The sequence below is a fragment of the Ostrea edulis genome, chromosome 5, assembly GCF_947568905.1.
Source record: "Ostrea edulis chromosome 5, xbOstEdul1.1, whole genome shotgun sequence".
NCBI classification, from domain to species: domain Eukaryota; kingdom Metazoa; phylum Mollusca; class Bivalvia; order Ostreida; family Ostreidae; genus Ostrea; species Ostrea edulis.
In genome coordinates, this window is record NC_079168.1 from 94,046,487 (window position 1) to 94,065,855 (window position 19,369).

The following is a 19,369-nucleotide window of genomic DNA, read 5'->3' on the forward strand; positions in this document are numbered from 1 at the left end:
CGAATTTACGGAACCCTAACACTGGATTTTCACTTAAATTTTTCGTCTTGCATAAAACGACACGACGTTCGGTGTCCATGTGAACATGTCTTTTTGTCTGTGATGTATGTACATGTACTATCTATGATAAATTTATTAATTTGTGCTAACACATCTCTTGGGTTTAGACCAAAAATAATAATTGTAAACATGCATGCTATGAAGTGGTTAGTTATCTCAAGAGAGGGGGCGAGTTGTCTTGAGGGCGAGTTGTCTCAAGGGCGAGTTGTCCCGATGAGGGGGCGAGTTGTCTTGAGGGCAAGTTGTTTAGGGGCGAGTTGTTTTGATACCGGAGGGAATGATGAATGTAAATAAAAGACAGTGTAAATCAAACAATAATTGGTGAACTATAACTCTAACTCCCGATGTGTTAAATCATTGTACTAGCATAATGAAAGGTGAAGATAACGAACAGTGATCAATCCCATAACTCCTATAAGCAATACAAAGTAGATAGTTGGGCAAACACGGACCCCTGGCATATAATAAAGATAAATTCATCACCATTATTTGACACTCATTATAAACTATTCAACCCATCTTAGCGATTGATACTTAACTCAGAAGAATTGCAGCCAATGCAATTAACTAGATTTGTATATATCCATGTTTTTGTTCATTGAACTCATTGATTTTTATGTGTGTATATTTTAAGATGCACCAATTCATTATGTAACAGGTTGTAACATTATAAAGATATTTCACTATAACAATTAGCTGCAATATATGTATCCCTCTCCGTTTTTTGTTGTTTTTTTGGGGGGGGGAGGGCTACAACTCCTTAGCATTTCCGTAATGGTGCGAATGCAGGAGGGATTCACTCCGTCAACATTTTCGATCAGTCTAAACAATTGCTGACTTTCTTTACGTAAATAAAATGATATTCTATGTTTTTTAGTCAATGTACAAATTTAAAACCCGCAACTTACGATTTGTGAGGCCCTATTCTACCATTATCAACAATTTCGATAAATTCCAATTTCTCGCTTCATATTTGTGCGCGATATTTAATGTACTGAAGTTTCAACTTTCGATTGTCTAGTTATTTGCATATGCCATACAAAGTAGTATTTACATCAATGAATGAGTACGCAGGAGAAAGCTATTTCGCCGGTATTGAAAAGATTTGAATTTAATATCAAGTTAAAAACCGAACAGCAGAGTGTAAATTCTTTCAGCAAGTATATGCTTTTTCTATATTTGTCGAAATGGCTCGAGTAACTACATTTTCGTGCTGACTGTCAATGTTTAGGTTTTTCAGTAGATCCACCAACGAGATCTCACGATAACAAGCATGACGGAGCAGAAGGAAAACAAATACATGCTGTGCATGATATTTAATGAAAAACACCTTTATTAGACATGTCCGAGCGCAAAGTTTGGTGTAAACAACATTTGGGACTAAAGCACATAGGTTATTATCGATTATGCATAAAAATCATTTCACACCATAACGGAGATCCTATGAAATTGTAGCCCTATCCTGAAAAACCGGATATGGCTACATTATTGCAGCTATATAACAACATGCTGAGTGAAAGGCATTTGTGATATATCGACCTTAACACATTTACTCCCTAATTTGTTCACATGTACTTTTCACGCCTTACCCATCCACTTCCTCTATCATTACAATCTCTTTAAAGTCATATCAGGGAAACAAGTATATAACAGTTACAAAAATAATGCTATATTTGTATTTCCAATGGTTTCCCGATTTTTCTATTTATAAATGGCAATAAAAGCCATTTCTTCATGAAAGCATTGCAGTTGGGAACAATACGCGTATGAATCTTGATAAGTATAGCACGTCATTTAACGATTAGAAATTCCGACTGAATAATATAGAATGAAAATGTGATTTTCAACCCTTAAAGCAAACATACTTTTCATGAAACGCTAACACACTTCATGAAGAATGATGGCGCGAAGCGTCATGTACTTTGAAAATGAAATTTATTTTTTACATGACACCAATCAATATGGAATACCAGAACCATTATTTCGTCTCCGTTGTGCTTTTTATACTTAGTCATATCAGGGAAATAAGTATATAACAGTTACAAAAATAATGCTATATTTGCATTTCCTATGGTTTTAGTATGTCCAAAGAGATTACCTTTTCAGTTAGCAGGCATATGCTACTTACTTACGATCAGCTATAATGAGTTCAGGCACAGTTTAGCGTCGTTTTTGAAAGTTGAGGAGTGGGGAAGAAATTGAGAAAAAGTGCCGTTATATTTAGCTGAAAATTCTTAGCAGGAAAAGCAGTTCTGCCCAAACCCCAAATCGTAAAAGGGAGATAGGTTATCCTTCAGTACATGTCTACGAGTTCAATTTATCGGCTCAACCTTGCAATTCCAATTCACAGCTATTATAAGAAGTGACCAGATAATAGATTGATCTTTGCATGTACTAATAACGAATGTTGTGATGATAACGCGATGTCAAGAAAGAAGGAGAAGGGAGGCAGGTGTACAGACATTTAATCCAACAACTCAACATATTTGGTACCAGGGTATTCATGAGTTGTCTTTATCCAACACATTTTTTGTTTTACAAGAGTTGCCCAAGGGAGGCATAATTTTCGTAACTTCCTTTTTCTGAATAGTTCCAAAATATTTTTCTAGTTCCGATATCCAGTATTTGACAATTAATCATTATCAAATATATGATAAACAAAAACACCGAGTAACCTATTTAATATCTATAACGACAGATGGACGGAACTGAAGACTATAAAAATAAACTAGACATCCTCATTTCAAACGTTCATATTTTCATTGTATTGTCAGACTAGATTTTCCTTTAATGCAAGATGTCGATCGGTGATACATTAAGCGACATTTACAGAGTCAGAAATGTCCCCTTTCCTCTATTGAGAGTCCATCCGTTTCGTCTACTTCACTGTGCAATGGCCTCATGTGACTGGGAAAACTACGTGGGCGATGCTGGTCCAAGTTAGACGGTGATGATGATTGAGGATGTGTGTCTGTTTTGTTGACCAACCAGTAAGTATACATTTCCCCCTTTCCCTGAAATAGCAGAAGGTATTTTTACAATTAGTCTTGTATTGTGATTTAAATGACCCCTCCTCTGCTATATCTAGGGGTCCATTTTTGGAAACTTTTAATTTTGTATTCCTATGAAAGACGAAGATAACGAACAGTGATCAATTTTCTATAAACAATACAATATAGAGAATTGGGAAAACACGGACTCCTGGATAAATCAGAAGTGATATCAGTTACCTAGGAGGAGTAATCATCCCCTGTCGACCGATCACACCCTCCGTGAGCTCTTTATCTTGGTCAGGTACGCGGAGTTATCGGCGGTCAAAATCAATGTGCCAAGAACGACTTAACAATCGGTATGATACACGTCAGACAGCATTTGACCCAATGATAGGTTGTAATGGCACACTAGATCGTTATATCGGCCATAGAAATTGCGAAGTGCTGACTTTAATCGAAACTGTTGAAGCTCCAGCACCATGAACCCGTTTGTCAGTAGCCTCGCATAGGAGTTATGAGATTGGTCACTGTTCGTTACTTTAATTTTTTCATGGGTATACTAATAAAATTGCACCTAATATTAATTTAAGATTAATTGAATTATTATGAATTTAGCATTAATGATGGATTATTGTCATTATTCAAACAAATTGAGGTATTGTGTTGGTCATCCATAAATGAACGTTAATTGGCCTAACATTTATTGAACATAATTGAATATAACGTTATTCTAAGTTGAAGATAACGAACAGTGATCAATCTCATAACTCCTATAAGCAATACAAAGTAGAGGTAAGGTAATGTTAAATCACTGTTATTCAAACATTGAATGAACGCTTATCAGGCGTTAGACACAGTTGTGCAGAACAGTGTTATTAGTCTTAATTTGTGTTTGCTAATTAACTGAGTTCATCAGCATTTTGATGATTCTTCGATGCTTGATGCTACAAGTAGGCTTAGACTTTACTATGCTTTTGCACGGAAAAAGGTTACTCTATTTCACTTTGCAATGAAAATGAATTATCTAATTTTATACTTGTTTGCCCAACTATCTATTTTGTATTGCTTATAGGAGTTATGAGATTGATCACTGTTCGTTATCTTCACCTTACTTGATATTCTTGCTATAAAGATTATTGTCGAACACATTTAAACAAGAGAAAATAGTGTACCATTAAAGTTAGCAGTATGATGTCATCTTATTTGTGTAGTCATCGAATTTCGTGTAAATACAGGCAGTTATCGTCGTATTTCAAAGGGATGGGGACATCCGAAGAAGTTGGAAAATGACTTCCCAAAAACTTTAAATTCTTGACAACCAAAGAAAAAAAATCCCTATCTTCAAAATCTTATATCGAGGAGGGGAGGTTTGGCGGAAATTTTGAGTTTCTATCACTCCGTAGATACCAGGGATGGAACCAGGTGTGTAGGAGGAGTAAGCATCCCCTGCCGACCGGTCATACCGCCTGCAAGTCCTATATCTCAATCAGGTAAATTCGTAGTCATAATCAACGTGTAGAAAACGACCTCACTTGGTATGAAATATGTCAGACAGCATTTGACTCAATGACAAGTTTTACTGGTGAATTAGATGGTCATAATGAGCATAGAATTTGCGAAATCCTTCTAACCCTAACCCTGACTTTAAGCGAGGCTGTTGAAACCCCTGTAACATCGATTTGGGAGATCCGTAGTCAGAATCAGTATGCAAAGAACGGTCTCAGTTGGTATGAAACAAGTCAGACAGCACTTTATCCATACGTTTTACTGACTACTTCTATCAAAAATAGTTGGGGCCAGTCACCTAATATATGTGTATTTGCATTCGGAAATCACAGATATGTTCATTGTCAAGACAAGTGGGTGGGGTTGTCCTTCCGATTCTACTTGTCTAAAATTTGTAAGAAACATAGTTTGAAGCAATTTATCATTCATTTATATGTTTGATATGTAAGTGATATTAAAGCATCGGTCACAGGAAAATGTTATGTTGAAAAACAGTGATCAATCTCACAATGTCTGTAAAAAATACAGAATATAGAGCTGGGCAAAGACAAACCCCTGTGCATACCGGAAGTGTAATCAGGTTCCGGGGAGGAGTAAACATCCCCAGTTGACCGGTCGTGGCTCGTCGTGAGCCCTCAGTTTTGATCATATAAACGGATACCTTAAAAATGCTAATTCTATTCAGAATAAATCAAAGGTACAATTGCAACCCATTTTAATTGATTTTGAAAAATTCTAATAAGGACGTTACGTAGTATACCTTAATCGGAATATTTCCTCGATCTACTATCTCATACCCTCCAAGACTCATCAGTGCACTTCTCGTCATCTGTGTGATGTGTATTTTCCCACCTGTTCAAACAATCACTTCAATGTTTCAAAACTTACAATTATGCAGATATTTTATCTACTAGATCGAATGCGTTTGGGTAGTATAAAATTCATGAAATTTAGACCAGTAACTTCATCGTGCGAGTCGTCTTTCTCACCTTCTCCATTAGACTCCATCCGGGAAGCTGTGTTCACGGTGTCGCCGAACAAACAGTACCTTGGCATCGTCTGTCCTACAACGCCTACAACAACAATAGTTATAAGTAACACAACACCTATAGCAATGCCGGTTATAAATAACATCTCCCAATACCGACATGATCTCAGATGTAGTTACTGTCATAATCTTATATTTCTCTACTTTGTGCCTTTCAATAAATCATTAGTGTTGAAATCAGGGTTTTTGGAAAATTGTAAACGGTATGTAGTTTTACCGCACCCTTTCATTTGTAGAATTCACTGTTTTCATACAATTTTGACAAAAGTAATAGAAGAAATTTGAGAAAGAGAAGGAGAGAATGAGATAATTAGATGAACATTCTCCCTCAGTTCTTTCTTACGTAACAGTCTTCGATACATTTATCATGGATTGAATATCAATGTAAGCATATCGTGTTCGAATTCTTTAATATCTGTTGATGTAAATGTTTCATCGTTATATGTTGTTTAGCGAAAGTATGTTTTGATGCATTAAATGATGTCAAATGATTACTACATCAATAGGAAGAAACAATATGTAAAATTGCTTAATCAGTGATTCAGGTAAAATGTGTAATTACACATTAAGGTAAGATTGTTAAATTATACATCATGATGAAATTGTTTAATTATAAAATTTAAGTAAATTGTTTGATTATATATAGTTAGACATTAAGGTAAAATTTCTTAATTAGACATTAAGGTGAAATCGTTTCATACCTGCGCATACTGGGCCAGTGTGTAGTCCTATGCGGACCATAACTTTTTGTTCTGGTATTGCCTTCAATTTAAATTGTTTGAGCTGTTTCAGTATGGCCAGAGACATGCTACCTATCTGACCACTGTGGGCGTTTTCATTCCTCTCCGGCAGACCGCTGACTACCATATAAGCATCGCCAATTGTCTCCACCTTAATGCAGAAAAAATAAAGCACTGTTGGATTCCTATTCATTTCTTAAAGTTCATTATTTCCTTATTACTTTATTTGACTTTGCTTAGATATAGCGTGATTATTCTTGATATCGATGTGCAGGCGCATTGTGATAATTTGTCTGCAATCTGTTTCGAGTTATTTCCACAACAGATGTGAAAATGATTACAAGAGCTACACATGATTGGATATATCCTCTCGCATTGAGTGTCTACTAAATTTTCAATGAAGTATCATAGTGACCTTAATCTTTACCCTTTTGATCACAAACTCAGGAGGCCTCTTCATCTCTTGATTGCAAATCTACATGTGAAGTATCCATCGAGCAACAAATGTCTCCTTTAGAGTGTTTATGTTTTTATGAAGTCCTGTAGTAACCCTGCCCTCTCTTGATAGCAAAGTTACATTTGAAGTATCAAATGATTCGAGCAAGAAATGTGGCTTGTAGAGTGTCTAAAATGTCAGTGTTACATATACATTTACACCTCTGACAACACTGTAATACCGAGGGGTTCGTGTTTGCCCAACTCTTTATTTTGTATTACCTATAGGCGTTATGGGAGTGATCACTGATTGCAAGGCATCACGTGGTATATTAATGTAGTATTTAAAAAGAAACTATTTCTCTTTCTGATTCCGGAATACGTCACGCGCTTAAGCTTAAGTAACAATGACAGACGATGGAAACAGAGACTTGTCAGCTATAACCAGACACAGAGTAAAGTGAAAATATGTTTAGAAATAAATAAGTAAATCAAATACAAATGAAAATTCCTGATGTTTTAATTATTTTTAAATAATAGTTATAATTTATGCCCTAAGTCTCCATGATACATACCATCCCCCCTGTTGCAAGACCGGATATGTAAACGCGTCATTTTGAGCAAAAAATATTTAAAATTGTAATCATACCTCTCTTAAGTACGTTATACATAGATTTAAATCACTTTATTTTGGGTTTGGAAATTGAGGGAGTGTACTATGTAACGTGGATGTTAAGAGAATTCAAAAATGTGTATTTTGAAAAGCAGCACTTGCTGTTAATATCTTTTTCTCAATTACTTCAGTTATTTCTTATGATATAGAAATAAGAATGTTTTGTTGTTGTTTGATAATCGCTTAATTTGAAAGGAGAGAAAAAACAACGTTGCAGGTAAATCGACGTCGCAATGCACAGTTTACAACCGATGTTTTATATTTCCGGTGTTTTTAACATACACTTTCAGAGCATGAATATTGTAAGTAATTTCAAACAGAAAGTAATAAAAAAAACATCTCAAAAGCAACAGTTCTATCATTCCATGTGGAATAAATTCAATAATAAACATCAAAACATTTTTATATTTTCATTTTCAACATGTAAGATGCATATTTATTGTAATTATTACTTGCAGCATTTATGTGAGGAAGAGGAGGGGATGACTATACTGCTTTTAGCGCCATAGTAAACATGAAAACCATATTGATACTTTCAGGAAAACTTCCTGCTAACATATGTAAAACATATTTAAAAATTAAAAAAAATACACTGGTCATTTATTTCTCAGGGAATGAAAATATGTTTGCTTTGGTGAATAGTTGCCTTTTAAAAATTGCGAAATTGCTCATAAACAGCCCTGCTTCTACTTCATATGAAAATAGACGGACATATCAATACAAATTATAAATCAATTAAGACTTTAACTTCAATTTGATATAAAAGTATCACTTACTATTTTTGTATCATTTTTAAACACCACCTGAAACACCTGTACCATTTATTAAAGAAAGTCGACAAGTGGGGTTACTATGACAACCGTGGCGTCACAATTCCCGTGAAAACCATATATGATACTTTCATAATGAGTTACAAATACTGCCAGCTACATAATATGTAAAAATTAAAAACAAAATCATAGATTCATTAATTTTCGAGGACCCATGCAATCACTACCTTAAATCTCATATTTTCTATAGAAATACAAAAGTAAGAGTAGGGCAAACACGGACCTCTGGCCAGATTTATATCATTGAATATGTATTTTATCAATTACAACATACATGAATATTAAAATGGCAGAATAGCTAGTTCAGCCTAACCCTAACCCCATGCCGGTTTTGACCCGTGGTGTGATACGAAGAGTTAAGTTTCTCCTTTCTTTCGGAGGTCTGGATAAAGTGCAAACTTGCAATTCAGTTTCATGGGAATAATACATTGGACTGCAAATATTATAGAGTATTGTTTTTCCAAATTACCTTATATACGTCAAAAGTAGAGATGATATCGTCAAATAACGTGTAAATCTCGTTGAGGAATTGCACGACATCTATTGCTGTGATTTTAGATGCGATGGTGGTAAATCCTACGATGTCCGAGAAGAAAATTGTAACTGCTTCGAAAGTTTCAGGATCAACTGATTCCCCTCTCTTTAATTTCTCGGCCACAAGCCTATATAATTACGAGTATACTACATGTGCACAAATATCATGTATTCCAAATAAAAACTTCTCATGGAATAATACAACACAGAATAGATAAATGTATTACATCAGGGATGTACTTTTCGCATTCTTATCCTTAGATCAGTGCAAAACCGAAATAAAACATAAGTTAAAAGTGTTGAAAGAACGACTCGGTAAGTACGATGAGTTGGGGGACTTTTACTAAAACATCGTGTCTGTGACATGAGATCTTACCTGGGTAACATCCGATTTAAGAGAAGATCTGTCTTCTCTTTTTCTTCGTTCAGTGCGACCGTCCTCTCTTCCACGAGGTCCTCCAAGTTGTTGGCATACTTCTCCAGCATGTTGATCATGTTGTCTATTATACTCACACTCCTACGAATCGAGGAATGTCGCAATCAACAATCATCTTTGTAGTATCATCAGACTAACACTAATTGCAGTCATATTACTCTAGCAATTAGGGTAATCGAGGATTAATTTCGGTGCCTCGTCAAACCGTTTAACCCTAACCCTGCCACCGGTACTACATAAGTAGATAATGTTTCTTCGCAAAGTGACCGGTATCAGAAATGAAATTCAGTTGTCTTTTATATACGTCCTTAAAAACAAAGGTCCTTTTCATGGCAGACGATACCTCGAAAACGAACCTTCGGTGCTATTTGTGTCACTTTAACTAAATTGGTGATGTATCTAAGTGTATGAAAAAGCACGAGACATACAATTAAAACACGGTGGTAATGTTGTGCATGTTTGTTTGATAACAAGAGAACACGAATAAAGGCTATACTAAAACATCACACACAATATCTCCAATCCCTCTACGAAATAAGTAACTTCGATTTAGAATCGTCATCAACTTTTCAAAGTGGTCATTATTTACATCCATATCTAAAAGGAATCGTTTTTATTCCATTGAAATCATAATCAGAAATTTGGTGCGGTTGATTTAGAAAATTTACATTTGATCACAAGTACTTCCTAATTAAACTGGAGATGACTGTTTAATAAATATGTGTACGGGTTCCATAACGAATTAGTTTACGATTTGTCTTTAACACGACTTAAACTTTAGTTTTTCCTATTATATTAACTAAAGATACGATAGTTGTTATGATCTTATTTGGGAGAACGAGGAACAAACTCTTTAGAACGAGTTAGTATTTCGTTATAGTAAATTATTGTTTTGTTATAAAGAGTTGATTATCTGGAAATCACTCGTTCGTTATCTTGTGATAAAAAGTTGGTATCTTGTCATGCCAATAAAGTACAGGTAGTCATATTTTACATTGCCGGACAGTTACCTACCCTACTGGGTATCACATCCACAAACAGGTAGTTATATCTTACAGTGCCGGACAGTTACCTACCCTACTTGGTATCACATCCACAAACAATTCTATCATTTATAAGTGGACAGTTACCTACCCTACTGGGTATCACATCCACAAACAATTCTATCATTTATAAGTGGATTGACATTACATTGTGTAAATAGATATTTATTCGATAGAATCTGTATCTGAGCTGCCTGATTTTTGGAGGTAAAATACCGAATTAGCCCTACAATGCTGGCAAACCAATGTTTTACAATTCGACTAGTTATCAAAACGAGAAATAAAATTACGTTCATTCTCGATAACGGACACTCGGACTTTGTGTTCCATTCAAGAAAATATAGTCAACAATTCATTTGTTTGGAGCAAGAAATGACCTTTTTCACGTTGTTTGTTTTACAAACATGTCAAACGAAAATGTCAAACATTGTGCATTCATATTGAGACGTCATCAACTGTAAGTGAACTGCCTCAGATTTAAACCCATAACTAGCACTATGGACCGTGACATTGAAAGTTCTTTAATATGCCAACGCCTTTCAGGCACAGGATTCCGTTTTAATGTCATATCCAAATGACGCATAATTTTCACTTCTAAATGCCGAGTGTGTGGTGAAGGAGCAATTACTACTTATATTAACGTCTTAGTTGTTACGTGGTCATCGTACGAACGGGGTTCGAACTCACGACCTCCCATATACGATGCGAACGTTCTACCACTGATGTTGTGTGTTGCTATTTGACCTAGATTGTTCTAGAGAGTGATGTTTACTTGTCATTGACATCTCTGACCAATATTGTTCTAGATACGTGTTATTTTTAGTACAAAGATTACGTAATGGTTGCATCATTGTCTTTCAAGATTGTACTAGAAAATGCATTCCCATTATAAATACAATGAAATTCTTATGATGAAAAAAAAAAGTCTGGTTAGACACTTTTCTATTCATTTGGATTTTATACTGGGAACTACGATTTCAGATAATAATTTTTGTGTGTTTGGATTTATTGTTCAACTACCGCAGGCTAATATTTTGCTATTGTAACAATTTTCTTTCAATTATTAATTGCAAAAAAAATCTTATTAATTGTTTAATTGCCTTTTGTTGGTAAATTCTGCTGCGCTATATCAATTGTTTGTTCCGACACATAACACTGACCTACCACGATCGGTAAACCTTTTCCAGGAATGTTTACGACGATTAATTGTCTTACATCATAGGCATTGTGAAATTATCGTTTAGAAGTGAGTTATTTCATTGGTTTCATTTTGGGTGAGATTAAATAATTTCTACTATATGCTACGTTGATGTTTTTAGGTTTAGAAAGACTTTTCTATAGATGCTAACTCACAGTAAGGGTATACTAATGTGTTATAACAAATTAACTAACACGTTTTCTTTTATCTTTCACAGAAATTAGCCCACCTGTGTTTTGCAGCGTTTCAAGTATTTTTGTTGATATTTCAAGATATAGATCGAATTTAGTTGATATATTTCATCCCCTCACGGGGTGTGTGATTACTCCTCCTAAGCACTCGATTCCACCTCTGGTGTGTCCAGGGGTCCTTGTTTGCCCAACTATCTATTTGGTATTGCTTATAGGAGTTATGAGATTGATCAATGTTGGTTATCTTCACCTTTCATCATCTAAAGGTTGTGGATTGGGGAACTGCTCGAAGATCACAACCACACTTTGGAAATAAGATACACCATTCAAAACTTTGGTAAGCAACGTCTGTGCGAAGCTTTCTCGTAAAGGAATGCACCATATTATAGGAAAGGCTGTCTTATGTGGGTATCAGACCCTAACCCTAATCCTGTAACACCAGGTGTACAATGTTGCACCAAATAAATGTTATTTATCAACAGTTTATAATAAGCACTTTAAGATATCGTATACCTTTGCAAATAAATGTTCCTGATATTATACATCTTCAAGAGACTAGGGCGTGTCTTGCAGTTGAAGATGATATACACATTCCTCTTATTCACATAGCACATATACTTTTCTCTTGAGTTATATTTCTTAGTCTAATGAGAAAAAATCAACAGTCGACAAGATCCACATCCTGAGAGTTGGTAGTAATGTACCATGTATCTCCAATGTGAAAATAAACGCTATGCTTCGTAGCTTTTTTCAATGAGAGTCTAAAATCTAAATGGGACAAAATAACTGTAGTTGTGAGATGAACTTACAAAGATTTGCTGCGTTGTGTGTTTTGCTTAAACGAAAATTTGTAATCGCGCTAACTTCGATTAGTCTCAATGTACAGACTTACGCCTCTATGTTCTTCTCGCGGATGGATCTGAGAATATTCGTGAAATCCGGTCTCTGCTGCCAGTCATCGTCCCAGCACATCTTCATCAGCCTCACCATCTGAATCCTGATGTCATCGGAGTTATCGATGTCCGGTTTATAGGAATGACCATTGTATATCCCCAAAATTATATCTAAAAATATAATGTACATGTATTATAATCAGCCATACCCCAAAATAATATCTATAAATACCATGGATCTTCATCGGCCACATTCCAAAATCATATCTATGGATATTATGGAAGTTAATCGACCGTAATATATATTGACCGTTGTTCGTTATCTTCACCTTTCATTCTATAATCTTACAGATCTAGATTCACAGCAAATTATGCATGTAGTAATTTCTATTACAATTATTTTGTCACAAATTATCTCGATCTGTTAATTCAGCTTCACTTTTGTCTCTACTGACGTCTGAATAATAACAATCTTGAAAAATGGTGAAAAAAGAAGACTTTAACCATTTTTCCTATGTTTTTCATATATAGAATAGGCAAAATGCGTTCCCTAGTAATAAATGGTATATGATCACTGTTCGTTATCTTCACCTTGCATATGGGAGAGACTTGCTATGATATTTATGAAGTTTTCTTGAATTCATTCATACATTTGTTTATGTTCACCAATGGACTACCCTGGATTATCTTATAAGATAAGGACTATATGAAAGGTGACGATAACCAAAAGTGATCCATCTCATAGCTCCTACAAGCAATACAAAATAGATAGTTGGGCAAACACGGACCCCTGGACACACCAGAGGTGGGATCAGGTGCCTAGGAGGAGTAAGCATCCCCTGTCGACAGGTCACACACGCCGTGAGCCTATTATCTTGATCAGATACACGGAGTTAACCATAGTCAAAATCAATGTACCAAGAATAGCCTAACAATCGGTATGAAATAACCTCATTCACAAATCTAAAAAGATTCAAATACTTAGGTTGCATATGATGTGGAACTTAAAAAACAGTACAATATGTTTTCTTCAATTTTGTTGTCAACGTTTTCTTTTGCATCCATTCCATATAATTTATAATATCATCCATTAACTTTCTTTCTATCACATCTAAAGATTTATCAAAAACATCTTGCGTGGTATCATACAGTACCTGCAACGTTATTCTTGCCATGGTGAACGACAGAACACGATACACGCACGATAGGATAGGATACACACACGATACAATAGGATGCACGCACGATACGATAGGATACACGATAAACCTGATAAACACAAAACTTGATAAACGATCTTCACGATAGACCTGATAAACGCAAAACACGATAAGCGATCTTCACGATAAACGGAAAACCTGATAGAAATGTTGTAAATTTAGAAGCAATTTAGACCGAACCAAATTTTGATACCTACAACATAATTACATTATGTTGATAATGATATTGAAAGATTTCAATATTCATTATACACATAAAACGCATAATTTCTTTAGTACATGGTCGTACTTTAAAGACAAATTCTAATTCAATTGTTTGCGCCATCACAGCTAAAATCAGAAAATTAAACTGAATACGGTTTTTAATTCATTATTTGAAATCAATATGAATTGATTCTAAAATTATATTGTCATCTAATGTTTAATACAAAAACATTACACTGGGAATTAACTAAATTACAATGTAGTGGTACCATGATTCAGTAGCTCTCGAATTCTATTGTCTATTATCTTGAATGTGAAATAAAACCAAGTAATATTTTGTGTGTAGCGAGGAGGGGGTTATTTTGCATCAAACTCTTAAGTTCACCGGTCATTCAACAATTACAATTATTTTCATCATGACCGCTTAAAAAAAATTCACTGCACCACACCAAATCTTCATAAGTTAGATATGTCTACACTATAATTGATAATTGATAGTCATAAGTAATTGGAACATATGTATTTGAATCGATATCTTGATAACAAAAATAAACTATGAACAAAAGAAACAAAACCCGGCTTTTTTAAATTCACAATTTTGAAACGCTTAAAAAATTTTGTGTTTAGTATAACAAAATTCAAATAGTCATCAAAACGGGCATCAATTTTAAGTATCTACTCGTACGACTATTGGTACATGTAAAAGTAAGGAAAAAAAACAATGACAGCAGAGTCGTGCCCAGTTGAGCAGACTTTTGGGAGATGCAACACCATTGTACCCTTTTAAAACGTAATCTTCTAAATGTGTCAAATACAATGTCCCCGAGAAACACAGGTGATACACAGATGCTCACAAGTTCAGTAGCTGGTATATAAATAGAATACAGGTGGAAAAAATCGGAAAAAAAGAACCTTTATTAAAATGTATGTGATAAACAATGTAATTTACTGATTTTTCCTTTCAAATCCAAATATCCTATTTTTCTGTTAGTGTTAATTACAAATAATTGTTTCTAGACAAACAAATGTTTATGAACTTCAGATGAAGGAGGTTTCAGGTTTACTGTAACCGGTTTGCTCGGCAAACCACTGCCTACTTTTTATACTACTTAGAATGAAATTGTGATAAGTTTTCACCCTCTCTGGACAAATAACTCTTCTTCTGCCTTAAAATCGCCACCTTTATTTTCTCCTTCAAATCTACTGTCTTATCTCGATTCCTAAAAATAGTTTCTTTAACAAAACGAATAAAGCTTTCGAAAAGTATCTTACTTTATCATTATATTTAATATAAAATACCGATATTTTCCGAAGCTACACGATAAACGATTTTCACGATAAATGGAAAACCTGATACACCCAAAAACGATAGACCCGATAAACGCAAAACACTATAGAAAACGGAAAACCTGATAAACGCAAAAGACGATGCAATAGGATACACGCACGATACGATAGGATACATGCACGATACGATAGGATACACGCACGATGCGATAGGATATACGCACGATACGATATAATACATGCACGATAGAACACGATAGAAATGTCAACAATAACGTTGCGGGTACTGCACGCATAGATGTCTACTGTAGAGTGTTTCAAACATGTTAGATAGTCCTTTACAAACAGAAGACCCAATATAAATCCCCGAGGGATCGTTTTCCTTTAGATGGTCCCTTTCCATTTGAGACATTGCGAACTGTCATGGAAATGAGAATGAAACAATATAGAAGTCTTCACAAATACCAAAAGATAAAAGTTTGTGTATCAATATATCATGATCAAGTGTCTTAAATGATTTGCGTATACCAATAAAAAGTACAGCAGTAAGTTTCTCTTTATCAAACTTCTCAAACTATTTGTGAATGATATGCAAAACAGTGTCGTAAGATTATTTTGGTTTGAACCTGATGGATGCTCTGTGAAAAGCTTATTTGTATTTAAATACTCGTATGAAGTGGTACAAACATATCTTTCCCTAAGTTTGCTCATGATAGGTAAATCAGATACAGGTCCATAATGATTAACATGGAAATTATCCCCAAGAAAAGCGGGGTAGCTCTAGCTTTTTTCAGTCATTTACAAAGTCTCCCTCCATTACAGAGGAATTCATGATGAAACACAATATGTCAGCTACAACATCAACACCCGCTTTCAGTAATTGTACAGAAATTTTCATCATACCTATCGCTTTTAAATTTGACATGTTCTTCTTTCTTTTAAAAATTCTACAGATACATTAGAAATTGTAGATAGGCCTTTAGGCATTAGTTTTTAATTTTCGGGAGTGAATCATTCAATAATTAACTGGGAACAAGTGCTTCATTGTTATCTGATTGGTTTTGTATTCTTTGGAGGCAAATTTTATTCAAAGCTTCTACATGAGAAGAAATCTCTTCCAGTGACTTTTAATTCGTAATTAAGATACATCGACCGATATTTCATGTATTCAATATTCAGATTCATTCATATATCAATGTATCCCAGTGGACTCAAAATAAAAGAGACAAAAGAGTCTTCAATATTTGTTTTATACTTGGATATTTTACAATACATATGAGATAACTAATACCTCAGCTTTATGATCATTGCACGCTATCCACAATCAACTTCCAATATTTACATAGCAATATACCATTATTGCTTGCGTGTGGTATTTATGTCTCTCAACTGATTCAATACAGAAGAGTTTGTTCTGAGTGTGACCAAATTTTGAATAGAGACATGCTACTTAAACTAAGCTGATGTTACAGTGGTGTCAACAGTCCCGTTTAAAATCACCATTTCGCTAATTCAAAAGTCGTCTTAATTATCTTAATTGCAAGTACAACATGACAACACATCTCAGTTGAGGCGCTTTGCAAGGATAAGGAGAGGAATAAGTCAATAAAACACAATGAAATAAAATTAAATAACAGTATGACATAATATCTTATATTTGTAAGATATCCAAAATGAAATAATATAATTAAGATCAATAGCTAATTTTGTTTTGATTATATAAGTCGAGCACCATGCAAAGTACACGTATTAGAAATCAACGAAATGAAACATTAAGAAAATATAGAAATTTGCATTAAAATGGTCATCGACAAAAAACTTGTACCGTGTAAAAAGTTTAAAAATAAGGGGAACAATTTTTTTTAAAAGTGGCTTTTAGCATTAAAAAAAACGTTAATGCTTTTGCAGCTTTAACATGTTGTGGAAGGTCATTCCACAAACTTGCTGCAGTCCAACTAAACGTGCGTTCTCCAAAATACTTTGTACGAGTATTTGGCACAGTGAGTGTCAGTGATGTTTCAGATCTTAGTGGTCAAGATGAAAAATACACGTCAATGAGAGCACAGAAGGTAAACGCAGAATTGTGAACGAAAGCGCACTGAAAGCCAAAGCAATTGCGCTTAGACTTGGGAAATATGATCCCATGTCGTTGTTACAAACCTGGCTGCAGTGTTCGGTATCTTCTGTAATCGGTCGAAGGTGGTCGTGTTGATCCCAAACAGAAGTGAATTTGCATAATCAAGCTTTGGTGTAATGAGTCTGACAATTGTCTTATACGCTTCTGTAGTTATGAAAGGTGAAAATAAAGAAAAGTGATAAATCTGACGAATTCGCCTAATATTGCCAATATGCTTATGATTATTGTGAGCTGCAGTAAGTGTAAAAGTGCGATGATATACAGTATGTGGTGGCGTTTGTGAGCTGCAGTAAGTGTTAAAGTGCGATGATATACAGTATGTGGTGGCGTTTGAATGCTTATAATTATTGTGAGCTGCAGTAAGTGTAGAAGTGCGATGATATACAGCATATGGTGGCGTTTGAAGTTGATTTATCTATATTCGTATCACATTGATGAAAGGTGAAGATAACAAACAGTAATCAATCTCATAACTCCTTTAAGCAATACAAATCAAGATTTGGGCAAACACGGACCCCAGGATATACCAGACATGGGTCCAGATGTCTAAATAATACTATGCATCCCCTGTCGACCAGTCACACCGGCAGTGAGTCCATAATCTTGATCAGGTAAACGGAGTTATCCGTAGTTAATATATGAGAAAAGTATTAGAAGCAACTTCTGACACAAAAAGAAACCCCTTCCCGCAGCTGATTATTTCTTACATACTCTAATTTTTATTTTTTTTAAATGCTTCATTAGATGTATTTGTAAAATATCATTCATTTATCGACAAAGTTGTTCCCAATACTCTTCAGTTAATGTAAAGTAATGTAAAAGTTATAAGGTACGAATTTTGATGCACCAGATGCGCATACGCTTTGTTCTTCAATATAAGAAAGGTTACCTGTATATAGTCGCTATCATTGCACTTTTGCGATTATGAAAGCCTACTAGTTACCGTATGAACATCGATTCGTTATCGGATTTTTTTCATGGACTAATATCCATGTAAAACACTTATGACTGTTTTATGTAGAATGGATTGAGAATAGGGCTGTCTAATGTGTTTCTTACGAATAGCTAGATCACTATTTACATGTAGATTTGTCCACACATATCTCTGTTTACCTGAGGAAGAGAATCCATGTCGGATGTGACCGACAAACAAGAGATTACTTCTCTTAGGCATCTAATGCCACCTCTGGTTTATTGAGGGGTCCTTGTTTCCCTTAGGTCCAATTCTAAACAGGCTGTATGTACGTTATCTTTATGTCTACATAAGTTTGATCACTGTTCATTCCGGTTCTTTCACGAACGCAAATGATATCCTTACCAAGATGTCAAACAGTTTTAGTTCTTGTGATGAGAAGTGAAGAGAGTGAATATCGATCAATCTCATAAATTCCATAACGAATACAAAATCAAGAATAGGGTTAACATGATGTGATTAATTTCGATCGTATCAATGCTGGCGTTGTCAAATCATTTCTAATTACCTTTCGGTGTCTTTCCTGCGACCGGAAATGGTCCACAGCGGTAGAAAATCTCATGTAGTATGATACCGTAGCTGTAGACATCACCAGTCCGCGTCCCATTCCTGGAGCGAATGTCGTCCGACTTCAGGATTTCCGGAGAACTCCATAACAAATCTGTAGATCAACAGGAAATTAACCAGATTAGTCAAATTCAAAATATGACTTTCTGACTTTGATCACATGAAGGGTTAAAATCAGCAAGAACTATATTGATATTTCGACGTGATATATCATTAAACGTCTGCTTCATATTAACAGAACACGATATATGGTCTATGACATTATAAGATCATTCTAATGTGTCGTTACTATATTCATGTATGGGATTTGCAATGAGAGTTACTTTAGAGCACTTATGCTACGCGAGTAGTAGTATTCCATAATCGCAATTCAGATTTAATTTCGAAAGAACGTAAAATTC

The 19,369-nt window shown here is 34.9% G+C and overlaps 1 protein-coding gene across 1 annotated transcript in view; it reads right to left on the reverse strand.

Moving 5' to 3' along the window:
- Nucleotides 1–2,725: 2,725 nt before the first annotated feature.
- LOC125649309 (atrial natriuretic peptide receptor 1-like) overlaps nucleotides 2,726–19,369 on the reverse strand; it is a 53,632-nt gene continuing 36,988 nt past the window's right edge. Inside the window, exons 13-20 of the mRNA XM_056139338.1 lie at nucleotides 18,910–19,062; nucleotides 12,580–12,751; nucleotides 9,196–9,336; nucleotides 8,755–8,947; nucleotides 6,309–6,498; nucleotides 5,549–5,632; nucleotides 5,320–5,411; nucleotides 2,726–3,074 (exon numbers count right to left, since the gene is read on the reverse strand). Of these exons, the coding sequence (XP_055995313.1) occupies nucleotides 2,895–3,074; nucleotides 5,320–5,411; nucleotides 5,549–5,632; nucleotides 6,309–6,498; nucleotides 8,755–8,947; nucleotides 9,196–9,336; nucleotides 12,580–12,751; nucleotides 18,910–19,062 (1,205 nt within the window). The 3' untranslated portion in view covers nucleotides 2,726–2,894. The remainder of the gene's footprint in view (nucleotides 3,075–5,319; nucleotides 5,412–5,548; nucleotides 5,633–6,308; nucleotides 6,499–8,754; nucleotides 8,948–9,195; nucleotides 9,337–12,579; nucleotides 12,752–18,909; nucleotides 19,063–19,369) is intronic.